General features: G+C 34.6%; 1 protein-coding gene across 1 annotated transcript; it reads left to right on the top strand.

Annotated features, from left to right (window-relative positions):
• Positions 1–810: 810 nt before the first annotated feature.
• Positions 811–13,389, top strand: LOC149544294 (ubiquitin-conjugating enzyme E2-23 kDa-like). Its single transcript, XM_089798772.1, has 6 exons — positions 811–1,131; positions 1,251–1,330; positions 12,182–12,296; positions 12,436–12,488; positions 12,634–12,762; positions 13,011–13,389. Exons 1-6 carry the CDS (start codon positions 1,088–1,090, stop codon positions 13,142–13,144), a joined length of 555 nt encoding a protein of 184 aa, XP_089654898.1. The 5' UTR covers positions 811–1,087; the 3' UTR covers positions 13,145–13,389.
• The last annotated feature ends 1,933 nt before the right edge of the window (positions 13,390–15,322 follow it).

Raw genomic sequence — 15,322 nt, 5'->3', positions numbered from 1 at the left:
AAGGTATGTACAAAAGATAATACATGTTTTTGAATCATATTAAATAAGACATAAGACTAAAATCTCTGAATAAATTTTTCAAAGTTAAAGAGATAAACACTATCACATTAATAAGTTACCAAAACTATTGATACATTCATACCACCCACCAAACCTCTTTTTAATTTCCTGTCTTAAAATAACCTCAACAAAGTTGCCTTGTTCAAGTGAAATAGGTCAGAGTTTTTGACTTGAGTTGCATGCATTTGGTGGCATCAAGGCAGGCATCTTTTCTTGAAGAACAAGCATCTCCAATCCTTTTCATTGAAGGGACAATTCTTAAAAGTGGAAGTCTGGGAAAGCTATATTTTGATACACCCTATAATCACTTTTAGCACATGTCAAGTTTACTATCGGATTTGGTGTAGTGTTCATACCACATTTTTCAATGGTTGATAACATGCAAAAGTGGACTTTTTTCAATAAATTTATGTAATTGTTCTGCCACTAATGTCAATCGAAGCACATTGTTGGTTGTTTGCAAAGGAAACAAAACTATATATTTATTTTCGGTCTGTGTTTTGAGAATGACAGAAAAGGCAAGACAACTTATTTTTTTCCGTAAATCTTAACCAAAGAGAATGAATTTCTAAACGTCGGTCAAGTTCGAACCGCACTCTCCAGTCAAAACATCAATTATTGGCCGCCTATACAATAGAACTCCAGACCTGGGTTACATTAACCTCACTCAACATCTCGCCATCTGATTCATGCAAAGCTAGATACAGTGTTTTGAATAATTATATAGATGAACAATCTCCTTGTATCACTATTGATGGTGGAGAAAAGGAAAGATATATTCTGATCGCTATTGGATTATTTGGTCCTCTGAAAATCTATCAGGAATCTTATAAAGTTATTTTTCCACTCATCATTGTTTACGGTGAATTTCTGCAGTTTTCGTGGATCAGAGAGGCTTTGTGGGGATAGATTATAATGGAGGTGGTGGTATTTTGATATTGGGGACACTTTGACTCATCGATTTGGAGGTGGTTGTTGGGTGCAAGAATTTTTCCTTGAGGATTGTTGCAGGATTCAGAGCACCACAATGTCTTCTCCAAGCAAGAGGCGAGAGATGGATGTTATGAAACTGTAAGTAATTATTATTATTTTTCTTGATGTTAGCCTTATGATCTTAATGTTGTTCCTATAGGTATTTTATTGAGTTAGGTGTGTTTGTGTCTGTTAAATAAAATCTCTGGATTGAACAGGATGATGGGGGACTACAAGGTCGAGATGATAAATGATGGAATGCACGAGTTCTATGTGGAATTCAATGGTCCTCCCAATAGTAAGTTTTTTTAATTGATTTTTCTTAGAAATGCGATGTTTCAAATCCACTTTAGTGAATATGAATGTTTCTGGCAGATAAAACTTTGTAGAGAATTTTGGCATCAGCATTTCAGACCGCATTCCATTTTCCAGGACGAGTAAACTAATTATTATTATTATTATTTGTGTTCGTCAGTGTTGTCGATTATGCAGGATTTTATAATTTCCTACTAATTTTATTTTCGGGCTTGTTCTTGGCTCTTTGTATTGGTGGTGAACGAGTTTTGGGTGCTCCTGGCCATTGTTTTGAATCTCAAGGTACCGGTGAAGATTAGGTTATTGAAAATTTGAAAGGTAGGATATATTTTGTTATTTTTTTCTCTTTTCTTGCTTCGGCGATTGCAGAAAATTGGGATGTAATTTTAGGAGCATGCCCATGTGCTTTTAGCTGGCAAGATATTAAGGTAGTGTTCATTGGGGTAGGGGAAACCTTCTTGGGCGTTAAGAAGCGAAACTTTAGGGCCTCAGGGTTTACAAGGCTGTGATGATTCTCTCCAATTGATTTATTCCGTGGCTCACTGGAACCAGCAGGCCAGTTCTAACTGGGATCTATCATCTGCTGGAGAAATTTAATGTCTTTGAGATTTGATCTTGGATCTCCTGAAAGTATTGGGAACATCTGATCCTTGAGCTTTAGCAGTCCACAAGAAATGTTTCATTATGCCAAAATACTCATGAACCAAACATTGGTTATATCCTCATAGAGGTTCTGATGTTTTGGAAAGAGCATAAATTGCCTAAGATTTAGATATCATATTTGTTGATGAATATATATTTGGGTATCTCATTGAGTCAGTGACCAGTTTTGTAAGGAAAGCCCACTTACTGGTGTTATGCAAAGGTGATAGTATTGATACTTTATTGCTTGGATGGTAAGGTTGAACTTGCAATAAGCTGGAACCTCAGAATTTTGGGGTGATACTGCTATAGGCTGCATTTTCCATGTTATTGGGTTGCCTTCCACTGTCAATATGTGCATATCCCCCAACGAATGATTTTCTCTGTGTCTGATCTTTGAAATTGGTTTTCTGAACATGAATAATATAATCAGTGCTTAGCAGCAGAACACCGAACATTTGCAGCTCAAAACAAATTTAAAAAATTCTGTTAGTTGTATCCATGTGAACTGAGAGTTCTAAAATGTTTAAGCTAGGAAAATTTACCAAATCTATATTTGTGGACTGGACTTTTCAGGATAAAAATTCACTCAGCAATTTCAATAGTCGTTAGGAAATGTTCCATATATTTTAAAATTTCTATAGATAATTCCCAGCCTGATGGTATTTGTTCTTGTTAGATGTGCATTATATTTCACAAGTGGTGGGCATTTGCTTGGAAGAAGCAGTTGTCACAAGTTCATATTCAAGTGCATTTATGATTGTACTTATTCTTCAGGAACAATTTTTTTCGCACCTAGTTAACAATTTGCCAATATTACATTTTTGATCCCTGCTTCTCTTAAAAACTAATCAAATACATTCTGATGATTGATCATGATTTTATTGGACAGATTTGCAAAGTATGTTATGATTTGGTAAAGAGTGGATATGGTCATTGAGCTTTAGTACATGTGTGTCAATTATGATCTTAGTTTGTGCTAAACTAGATAGATTGGTTAACTTCAGACAACTGGATCCAACTCTGAGAAAAGTGATTCATATTGAGATGAGATTAATTGCTATCTGAAAACACTATATCCTTTTCTATAGGGTTGTTTACCCAAACTTTCACTCATTATTTCTAATGATGGAATGATTCTAAGGTACAAGGTGAAGAAATCTGGTCCTCATGATTGGTAAACAATTCCAGAATTCCTAAATTATACTATCCTGGATACATGATTCACATTGGTGGAATGCCATTTTTTCCTATTGTCAATTCTTTTACCCCAGAAAGGAATATTTGTGCTTGCTCTGTAGTGGATATTTGCTTAGTGTTACTGTATTATGCTAAACAATTTATGAACAAAGAGATTTAGGATTTTTCTGATACCAATTATTCTGGATATATGATGCATATCTTGATCTTTATTTTTGGAATGTCATAATTTCTCGCAGTTATTACTTTATTTCATACCAAGGATTAATGCCCTGTTTGCTCTGCAGTGGACACATGCTACTCTGTTCAACTTGGTATGCCTGTATTAGGGTTAATGTCATACAAATGATAGTGACAGAAAAAGTGAGTCAGAGATTTACTGATTAGGGTACTGATAAATTTGACAAACATTAACTGTTCCTTTGTGATATTTCTTAATTACCATGTAACATGGTTGAAACATTTTCAGTTGATGACCATTCAATTTAATTTGCAATCAGAATAATATGTCTAATGCAGTTGAGGAAATTTGTTTTTGTGGGCCCAGCCTTAGTTGGTGACCACTGACAATCGTAAAGTGTTGTCCAAGATTTGTTAGCCTGATTTTGTGTTAATGGTAGGATTTATATAGAAGGTTGTGACTCTTAGTTCTTTGTTAGTGTTGCCTTAATACATTTAGCCTTGATGTCATGATATGGTCAGGAAGAACTCTCCTACAAGTCAGTTCATCACCACTTAGAATTTTGTGCACTTTTATACCAGACTTGTTATGTAAAGTTTTACATTGTGCAGAATTGGAATTAGTCCATCTTAAGGGATGCATCATTTAGGTAATCTTGTTTATTGTTCTATGCCTATTCAATTTGCCATTAACAGAGGTCTCTTTTGTCAATGGTCACTGAGCATCTTTTTGCATATGTGGTTAAAATGTCTTAGCATTCTTTTTAGTTCATGAAAACAGATAGAGAAGGTTATATTATAGGAGTATCAATAAACATTGTAAGTCTGTAAGCTTACAAGCTATCAGGGAAGGCCAGGTATCCTGGACCAGACACTATCATGGATATCAAAACTGTAACAATTATTATCTACCAAACAGTGTCATGACTGCCATGAGGACTAGCAAGACCCCAAACAACCATGTCTATCTTAAGAGTAACATATACATCCAAAGATTAATAGGCTTAGAATGTCCTTTAGTTGTTGACTGAAGCAGATTAAGTTTTAACAATAGCATGACTTAGAAATATCAACATATAATATCAAAATCTGTTACATCCATCAACTACAGTCATTTCTGATTATCATAATCACGAGTCGCAAATGCTTGCATTGATATTAAAAATAACCTTGACGTACATATTTACAGGCACAACATTAGCAGGTATTTATCCATAGGACAATTCCACTTATATTGAGGAAAATTATAAAACATATTAAAAAACAAAGTATTTTGAATTGATGTGACGCATCATCAAATAGTACTGCTGATTGTCAAAGTCCGGCCTATTAATTTTGAATCTTTGACACTTTTAAATGCATTTCTCCTTGATACATTGAGAGGCCATTCTTGCTTTATATATGCATTTGTTGGGATTTTCCTTTGAAACCTGGGGCTTAGAGAGAAAATAATTCTTTGGATGACATTGGATTAGTACAGTATGGAACTGTAAATGAATGGAGACAAGAAAAACATTCAATAAGTTCTAATTCTTTAACATTTCAAGGTGTACAAAGATTGATATTTGCACCAATATTTAACAATTCGAGATTTATGAAAATTGATATTTGCACCAAAATTCTGCTACAAAGAGAGGTAGTTAAAAAGTAGATTCCATCCATGTTATTAAGCCAATTCTTTCTTCAGTCCCAACATTTGTGTGCCACTTTAATTCATAGATTATCTTGTTTTTAATTGAGTTTTAGTAATGAATAATATTATTTTAGTGGATTATCTCGTTTCATTTTTGCTTTTGCACTTTGTGGTAATGAATTGGTATCTGTTCTATAACATCAATTTTACAAAATCTTCTCTGTGAATTCTATCTTAAAGGAATTGAGATCTGTTAGTTGCATTGTCTTACACATTACTCACCTTGATGGGCCATCTACACTGAAAGATATAAGTTTGTCTGCAGTAAATATTTGTTTGTGGATGGAGACCAAGCAAAGGCCCTGGGCTTTGGTAAAGTCCATTTGCTCTAACATAGTTTTGAGGGTCAATTAATGGTTTGTCTGTTGTTTGGAGCTTGTAGCCCATTTTTACAGAGAGTTAGCTTTTTCCGAACCAGTCCAGATTATTGTGTCACCTTTCTTGTAACAATATTCCTCTCACAAGCTCTTCCATTGTAACTTGCAATCAGCCAGGATTGGCATTTTTCTATTTCCTTCATATTCCATACAGCGGTGTCAGAGGATTGGTGTAGATAGTGATTGACTTGGGTTTATATAGGTTTGAAATTTGATTTTGGTATTCATAATGAATGATTGCTCTATCAGAGGAGGGTAGGCATCTGAAGAGTGCACCCACAATTATGCTTTTGCACGATTGTTGACTACCCATGGTATGTGTTCAATAATCAGTTGTCAGTTGAACATGAAGTTCCAGACATTTGATCCATGTGTTCATGATCTTTGGTGTCCATTTATTTTTTCTTTAATTTTCAACATCAATTTGCTGTTTGATTGGTGTACATCTTCCATACTAGCTACACTTTAAGGAAGTGATTTGCTTGTGAATTTTTCTTTGTTCTTACATAACCTTAATCCATATGTTCATGATCTTTGGTGTCCATTTATTTTTTCTTTAATTTTCAACATCAATTTGCTGTTTGATTGGTGTACATCTTCCATACTAGCTACACTTTAAGGAAGTGATTTGCTTGTGAATTTTTCTGTGTCCTTACATCACCTTGTTCTGTTTTTTAACAAATTGTTTGCCATCCAATAAATGGAACTTGTTTTCCTCCATTAGACCCTTCCCAAGAAAACTTGTTCATTATACTTTCCATTTGGTTCTTGACAGTCCCTAGATAGTTATTGGAATATTTTTAGTCTCCTAGGTTCTTGCTATTTTTAGGTTGTTATTCTAGAATCTTAGTTAATTGTCCTTAGGCTTTATTTTCAGCTGTCTTAGTCAGTTCTATTTTTAGGCATTGTCTTTATTTAGACAACTTTCTTTCTAAATGTTTTTATAGCGTCTGTAAACTCTATTTATTTGTGTGATTTGTTAATACAATTCCTTCCATTTTTAAAAGTTTCATGGTAAAATTTGCTTCTGGATTTGATTGTCTTATTTTTTTTGCATCAACGTTTTGGATCACACTCTGTGATCCATCATCAAGGTGTTATACAGCAAACAGATTGATGGATCACAGAGTGTGATCCGAAACATTGATGCAAAAAGATAAAACACAATCAAATCCAGAAGCAGATTTTACAAACACATGGATTGTGGAAACTTAATGTTTGTTAATTTCCATGGCATCAGAGCTGGGAAGGTTTTCGGACGAACTTTTTGTGGAAAAATTCAAAAATATTTGAGATGGTGGAATTTTTTTTAGTTGGTTCCAAATCTGTCTAGGGCTTACTGCAAATCAGTGGGTGTTGGTTTCAGCACATTTCAAAGCCCTAATCCCATCAAGATTGCGTGTGGGTTTTGAGACATTGCTGGCAGATTTATTAGCCATGGATCTTCTTCAATCTCAATGTGAATTTTTTTACTGCAAACACCTGTGTGATTTCCAATGCCAGTACAAGATTTTTCGACTGCTGTTTTTCTCTGTGTTTGAAGGACTTTTTTTGTGTTTTTGGGACACAATTTTTGTTATAAAACCTGTACAGATTCTGAGATTTCGCTGATGTTTTTTTACATCTAGATTTTTCACCTGCAATTTTCCACCCATTAGAGGCACAATTTTTAGGGCACCACCCACATCAATAGACTATTGTGTCCCTATGTATTACTATTATCCCTGTTCTTTCTGATAAGCATTGCAATAAAATACAATAAATACTTGAGAGGTATAATATTGCTGGAATTGAGCACTTCGTCCTCCTAAGGTTTATGGTTTGTTGACATCAGCAAAATAAAGGTTCTCATAAAATTAGGAAAATATAATAAAATACTGCATGCGTCTTATTGGGGACATAACACCCTCCTTTTCCTTCAGGATTGTTAAAGAAATATTTAGTGTTTATCTATACAAACTTTAATTTACATTATAAAACAATGTCAACAGCTTTAACTTTGCAGAAACACAGTCTAAGCTGCTACTAGATTTAATAAATTACAGTTTTTTTTTTTTTTTCTGTCAGAGGCTTTTAAACACCATTTATTTGAACTCATATCCAAGAATCATTTAATATTAAGGGAAGCAGGATGACATTTGCTTCTTTGTACAACCTTTCAAAGCTGGTATTTGGCCTTCTCACTAATCTTAGGGTTTTCAATGGTACCTGCAGTGTTATTTGCTCATTCTCTTTTTCTAACTTCCTCCGTCAACTGATTCAATGAGTTCTCATTTTTTTCCCCAATGTCTTCGCAGTTCATAGGACTTGATTCTTTACATGCATTATCTACACTGGGTATCTCTACAGGGCCTTATTACCAATCTAGAATTAAGCATGGAAACAATATGATTCTGTTTGATTTGTTTGACCTTTCCTACATTGTTCTATAATATGTTGGAAGGCTCGAGATTCTTAAGGGATATCACTATCTTTCTGATTATAATTAGTGCTATTAGTATTAGACATAACAGAGGGTTTCCTTACCCCCAAGTCATGGTTGTGGCTCAGCTGGAATAACAATGTATTTCATAGAAGAGGAGTCATTTTTCTTACACGTGCTTTCCTCCATATCCACTGTATCTTCCATAACAATCTCTTTTGCAATATTATCATTTTTGACCATTTTCTGAAGGCGGTTACTTTCATTGTTCGAGCAATTAGTTTAATTAAGGATTCAAGTGGTCTGTTTTTTTTGTGCCATCCGTTTTACAAAAAAAACAAGCATTCAATCCCCCTAACTAACAAATTTCACCTTGAATCACCTTATTTTCAATTTGAAAACATGATATTAAAAATATTTCATGGATGACATTTTCTGGCTTCACAGCTAGGAGTATACTAGCATTTAGGTAAGTAAGGTGGATATGGTGTCCTTAATGTGCAACACATCCCTGAGAAGTTTAAGAACGTGAGGGATTAATGACAAGAGTTGATAAGAATATTTTTAACTGCCAACCCCATGGGAGCTGACTGAACAAAAACCTTGCAAGGGGCAAGATCAGGATTCTAAGAAGCATTTTTGAACATTGACCTTACCATATTCCAGAATGACCTGTTAAAAGTCGTTTTTTAATGTTTGAATTTTCAAAGAAAAGAAGGATTAAACTGGGACGTGTCATATTGCAAAAAGACACCCACTCATTTACCCCAGATTGTCACATGGCACTCATGAAAGATACGTTTAGAGGGTAACAATTCCTCATCCAAACGAAAAAGAAAACGTTGAATTACATTCCCTTCTTTTTAAAATATTTGAACATCAACCATGGCAGTATTAGGCTTGATAACCAGCATTTTTGGGTTCTTAAGTATCCTACCCAGTTCTTCTCTTTTGATGCTGGACTTCTTTCACTCAAAGAGGCTATAAATGACACCTTCATAACAAAATTAGCTGCAAAATATGCAGTTTCAGGCACCACTGCCTATTTCTTTGCCTCGAGAATGTTTATGCATTACTTTTGATTCCCTTGCCGAATAAAAGCATTTCTTTTCTTACCTCAAAGCAATAACATCCTTTTGGCTTCCATTCCCAACTGATGATTTGACCTTATCTTCTATGTCCATTAATGGTGTCGTCAATGCATATCTAAATCCCAAAAAGGAGCTCATTTACATTAATTTTGCCATGGGTGAGAGAGGCGATACCGAAGGCAGGCAAAATTTGGCAGGAAATCAAATACATGTCTACTTACTATCCTCACTTGCCACATTTACTTTCCATATTCTGTGCATGATAGTCTGTCAGCACCTAGATTGAAAAGGCCTGCGAGCTCACTCAACACAATCAAAGAAAACAAATTCAAAGTAGGGAAATGTGGGAACAAAACAAATACAAATCACAATGCAAAAATAAATAAATCATACACAATTAGAAATGCCAAAATTGCAAAGTGTGCTAATCAGATTTGGTTGCAGGAGAAAGCCAAGGTCTAAGAGCTCTCATGGGGGAATGACCATTTGTCTTCCTCAATCAGCCCAAGAGCACCACCTTCCTCTATCCTAGCAAAATTATTGAAAGATGATATAGTTTTCTTGAAGGGTGAATTCCATAAATGCTAGTTTTATTTTTTAATGTTTGATCATGGTCAATATCTGAATTTTGGAATGTATATGTGATATTATATAAGCAACACAATGGTTTTATCCTAAAATTGAGCTTTGTTTCAGCTTTTGTCTTTACTTCAAAGTGTAGCATCCTCCTTTATGTAATGACACCTTGGAATACAACATATCGGAGGTACTTTTTCATCCCTACAAAGATAAAGTTTTGCCATATTTTTGTTGTTCACTGTTTTGTTTCTTTTCATGTCCTGTCCACAGGCCCTCTGGAGTTCGGTTGACTTCTGGTCCTTGAGCTTCTGACAGTGGAGGGGGGGATAGGTGTTGCGGGTGTGACAAGGATTTTTTCTTCTATTGGGGTTGGACATAAATTTCCCCTATATTAGCAAGTTGGATGTGTAATGAGTTTTTAGGAAATTGATTCTAGTGGCTCCAAGAATAATGAAGGTTGTAGGAATGGAAAAGGTGCAGTTGGTGCCACTGATGGGGATAATTATATCTAGTAGAATCTTTCAGGGAAACCCTTGTACAGAGACATGCTGAGTGGAAAGGAGTTGGTGGTTCCAGGGATAGTTTGGTTTTCTGATGCTGGAAGAAGATGTGGAGATAGAAGTGGAGGTTGGTATGGAAGTAGACATGGAAGGGACAACCACTTCAAGGGAGAGGAACCCATAGGAGAAAATGGTTGTAAGGTTTCTTTGGTTCTCCCAGTATTTATATGTTCAGGTAGTTAAGAGGGAGGAAATAGAGTAAAGAATATTGCAGTTTTCTTTGTTTGCGTGGATACCAATTTTCTGCTTTCCAGAGTCTTTTGATGATGGGCTGGGTGATATATAGTGTAGAAAAAGGTCATTTATGTGATTTTTTTGCAAAATGATTTAGAAAGGTCTCTTTGTTATCCTTTTTAAAACAAATAATATGCAAAATAGAGTTGTTGGTTATTCTATCTTTAGGGCAATTCCTGTTCTGTTGAATCCAAACCTGATGATGTGCTAGCTAATTTGTTTCTGAGGTGATTGGAAATTAGAAATTTAGTCCATCAATTGTGGAAATTTAGTGTCACAAATTTTTTAAACTTGGGTGAGGTAATGCAAGCCGAAGGGACTAGAGTTACTCTCTGTCATCTAAATACAATAGTTTTAATCTCTTTGGCTCTAGCTGTGGAGGTTCCAGAAATATTAACGATTCATCTAGAAGGCATTAAAGAAATTGTGAAATTAAAATTTAAGGAATGAACATATCAAGAAAGATTGTCTTAAAATCCAAAAGTTCCCAAATAGACCTACAAGAAATGGAAATATCATGGAAGGAAATGGGAATATTTATATTGAATTGGGTTGTAGGGTTGAAAAATATTCTCCTTCTGGGTATGAAAACTTCACTTATGAAAGATTATTTGAGGGGAGAGGGCTCTTCTGGTCCTCCCAAGTAGTTGGAACCCCAAAGTTTGAGATCTCATTAGGTTCTAGCTGGTTTTGACCGCTGCAATTCTGTAGCATATCTGGAAGGTCAGGAATGAAGAAGTTTTCCAAGGCAAAAGAAGATACCTTAGTGAGACACATAGTGAGCTCACCCTTTTTTATATTTTAAATACAGGTTTCTAGGATCCTTAAGATTCCTAAACAGTAAAGACAGGTTTCTCATTTTGCTGGAGGAAGGACTTAGTGTGCAAAAAGGAAGTGGAGAGATTTTTCTTGTCCCGACTAAAATGCCCTACAAGGATCCATTACCGTTCAATTCCATATTCCACTTCATAGCATTTGAGCTTGTAAACTTAAAGAAGGGACCCTTCATCATATGGAATGGGTGTGCAAGCATGGTGAATACTAAATACTTGTGCAGTTTGACAAATGTCATAAATAATGTGTAAAATTGCTTGTGTAAATTCAGTGCCCAATTAATAATAAATAATCAGTAATGACTACTTGATGAGTTGTTAAGAACTGGTAGTCATTACCATATTATGCTTGAACTACAACATTCATTGGATTCGCAAAGATAATTGGAAGGTGAAGTGCTTCATCATCTTTGCAAGAAATTAGAATCATCAATGTCTGGACTTCCTTTTAGATGTGCAGGGTTCTAATAGTTCCGGCAAAGCTCTCTCTGTCTCTCTCTGGTAATCTGTGTTTGAATTTGGGTCAACTATTATATTTGCATCACGTATTATATTTAATCTTATGTTGAGAAATGGGAGATTCAGTTATGAATATATGTAGCAGCATTTGTGTATTGCTATAGGGCCTGTTATTTTTCATATCATGGATATCAAGTCATGAGATTTTTCATTTTCGAAGCAATATAATTTTTTGATGTATATGTAATATTTACAATAGCTCTTTCCATTTTAAATGTTGTCTTTTTTAAGTTCAATGCAATATTTACCATCCTGTTTTGTTTTTTTTTCTTGAAAACCTAACCAGTAAAAATGTTGGACATTTGTTATTTTTGTTTTGTTTAGGCATTGTCTCTGATTTAGGTAAACAAACTGTCTAATTTAATTTTTCCTGGAAGCTTTGTTTGGTTGGTACCTTTATGCTTGGTTCGTTATTTTTCAGCTCCTTCAGAGAGGAGTCTGTAAAGAAGATTGTTGAATTGGTATCTGATAAATTATCTTTATGCTTGGTTCATTATTTGTCAGGTCCTTATGATGGGGGAGTCTGGAAAGTTCGTGTGGAGTTACCAGATGCCTATCCGTACAAATCTCCATCCATAGGTTTTGTCAATAAGATTTTTCATCCCAATGTTGATGAAATGTAAGCATTCTACTTTTTGCTAATGAGTGCAGATAGCAATCAATTTATTTCCATATAATATGTATGAATGGTTCTATTTTTTATTAGCACAGGTTAATTATTCTGGAAGTTTGATTTTTCCTTTTAACCTGTCATCCAGGTCAGGTTCAGTTTGCCTGGATGTAATTAATCAGACTTGGAGCCCAATGTTTGGTAAGAAACTTTCAGATTCTGACCATTTGGCATTCATAGCCATATTATTTATGGCCTCCCGAGCTCATTATTATTTTGCATTTGTTGAATCAGTTATGTTTTGAAGGATCTTCATATACTTATAGTGCAGTTATTTTGGTTTCAGATCTCATAAATGTATTTGAAGTCTTTCTTCCTCAGCTTTTGCTGTATCCAAATCCAACGGATCCTTTAAACGGAGAGGCTGCAGCATTGATGATGCGTGATAGGAACGTTTATGAGCAAAAAGTAAAAGGTATCATTTTTACTATCCTGTGTGTTTTTAGTTCAGTACATAAAAATCGAAATCCCAAGTCACAATTCAAGAAATTTGACAGCATTTTGGCTGATTATATATTTTGTCACACAGATTAGTAGCTATTTGATCATGTGAGTTTTTTTCATTGCAATCCCATGATCAATTGAGTACTTGCAAGTTTCAACATTTTGAATGCTCTCTCTCCAGATATAACCATCGTAATTCTCTTTTTGTTACTTTTGCAGAATATTGTGCAAGATATGCTAAGGCAGAGGATATAGGAACAAAGCAGCAAGAGGAAAGCAGTGACGATGAAGAACTTAGTGAAGATGAATATGCATCTAGTGATGAGGAAGTCGCTGGTCATGCAGATCCATGACTGTTGGACTACTTGATTGACGTGCACTATTTTGCACATTAATTTATGATGATTTAAACAGATGTAGATGCAACATGCACAACTCTATTGCATTGTCTGGGAATTTGTGATGGAGGCATTCTTTGGGGTTTGCTATGAAGGTCTCGTTAACTCTCACAAATGTGAATTGTCCATGTGTACATATTGAACTGTAAAGCATTGTAATATCTTTCATTTAATTGAAAAAAGTACCTAGTTATAACTAAGTGCAAAGTATTCTTGTTGATATGTGTCATTTGCTTCCAATATAACTAAGTCTGCAAATGATTGGACTATGCCCATTTTGATTTTTTTAGCAATATGAGATCCTTGCCAAGTTACGATCTTTTCATTCTTCAGGACAGAAGCTTACAAGGTCATAGTGCATCTTCCTCTAGTGTCTTGTGTGGAAGTCAAATTACTCACAATCTGGGCATGATAACTGCAACACGGCTTACTTGCAGGATAAGAGTATTTCCTTGGAGTATTTTACAAAATGGTAAGAAAAAGGGTCTTATATTAGAAATTTACATTTTTTCTGGTTCTTGTAGCTACCGTTCACATAGTCAGATCATGGCACACAGTGCTCCTATATAAGTTTCTTTGCTCCTTTTCAAATATTATAACAATGTTTTTGGTTTGTATGCGAAATGCTGTTTTAAGGTATTATTACATCCATCTCATTTTCATACATTCCAGGGAATGAAGGCCATAAATTAATGCCACCTTATTCAGTCATGTTGCACTATGTGCTGGTTCTCAGAGTCTGAACCTGCCACTATGTTTGCTTTAGTGCTTTTGAAATCCTGCAAAATGTGTTTTTTGGTTTGTTGGTGAAACACTGATCTAGGCAACATACATGCATATCCTTATAGTCATCATACATTCCATGAAATATAGGTCATTTGACTATGCCATCTTGTTCAATCATTTAATGAGAATGTCTTGGCAGTTAATGGACCTTTAAAAGTTCAATCTTCTTATTCGACGAGGGATAGAGATTATTAAGATGGTTTTTATCTGTAACACCCTTCCTCTAGTGCCTTATTGTAAATCTTAAATGTTATGAATACGACCTTTGATAGAGGGTTAGGAAATGTTAAAGGTGTAAGATGAGATGTTGCAGTTAAGGAAAATATTTGACTTTGTGTGAAAATAGGATGTGAATCATATATTGTTCGCCATTCATCTTATGAAAGAATGATGGTAGAAGGTCTTAGGATTCATGTATGTCATGTTGGTGTCCCTCGTATGGATTAATGAATCGTGAGATCATATTTGAGGCTGATATAGATTTTTACTTATGTTCATGTTAGATCTCATATTCAGTTATTTTAGGTTGAATGTTTAAAGCTTATTGAGAAAGGCTCGAGATGTCATTGTATTAGTCTAGACCTATGTTGATGGCTTCATAGTATTTCATGCTTTATTAGGGATGATTAATACAGATGGTTATTATGGTAGGATGAATCAGCATTTACCCTTGTGAGAATCATTTAGAATTTTAGATGGAGTTTGTATCATGATTATAGAGGTGTCTACATGGTAAAAGTAATGTATGATGTTAAATGTGTTGAGTGAATCATTGTGCTAGTAGTGTTACAAGGATATTTTGTAGTGGGATGGTAAAATACCATGTTGATCTATTTCATGGAGTTAGACTATATTGATAAATAGGATGTCATGGTTTTATATGATAATTGATGTTCAAACTTATGTTGACAACATTATGCAAGCATCATGATTAGCAAACATAACTGATCTTACGGCTGTAAACTGTCTTATGATGTGTTATCTCATGATGATAATTGGATATTCACTATGTTCAATTGAATTGTAAAGGGCATTAGGTTTTGATGATTATGATCTATTTAGTATGCTTTAATGTTAGGTAATAATATGTTTATGTTAATGATGATAATCGAATTTTAGCTGGATTGGAACTAATATATTGATTATGTTTGAAAACTAGAAATTATGCTGATGAACCTTATGTGATATTCTAAATGTTGCAAATACCTTATATGAGAATTTAATTATGGAAGTGTTTTGATAGCAAAGGATTATTGAAATTGGATTATATATGGAGTTTGTATCATGATTACAAAAGTGTCTACATGGTAAAACTAATCTATGATGTTAAATGTGTTGAGTGAATCA

This window comes from Cupressus sempervirens, chromosome 8, assembly GCF_028749045.1.
Source record: "Cupressus sempervirens isolate cs-2001-9-10 chromosome 8, ASM2874904v1, whole genome shotgun sequence".
NCBI classification, from domain to species: Eukaryota; Viridiplantae; Streptophyta; class Pinopsida; order Cupressales; family Cupressaceae; genus Cupressus; species Cupressus sempervirens.
Note: the sequence above shows the minus strand (reverse complement) of the source record. Positions and strands in the feature narration are given on the sequence as shown.

Bases quoted from the DNA above. Each gene is read 5' to 3' on its own strand.
- LOC149544294 (XM_089798772.1), top strand. From the start codon at position 1,088: ATGTCTTCTCCAAGCAAGAGGCGAGAGATGGATGTTATGAAACT. The intron at 12,297-12,435 runs GTAAGCATTCTA...CCTGTCATCCAG, and splicing joins CATCCCAATGTTGATGAAAT to GTCAGGTTCAGTTTGCCTGG. The intron at 12,763-13,010 runs GTATCATTTTTA...TTACTTTTGCAG, and splicing joins TTATGAGCAAAAAGTAAAAG to AATATTGTGCAAGATATGCT.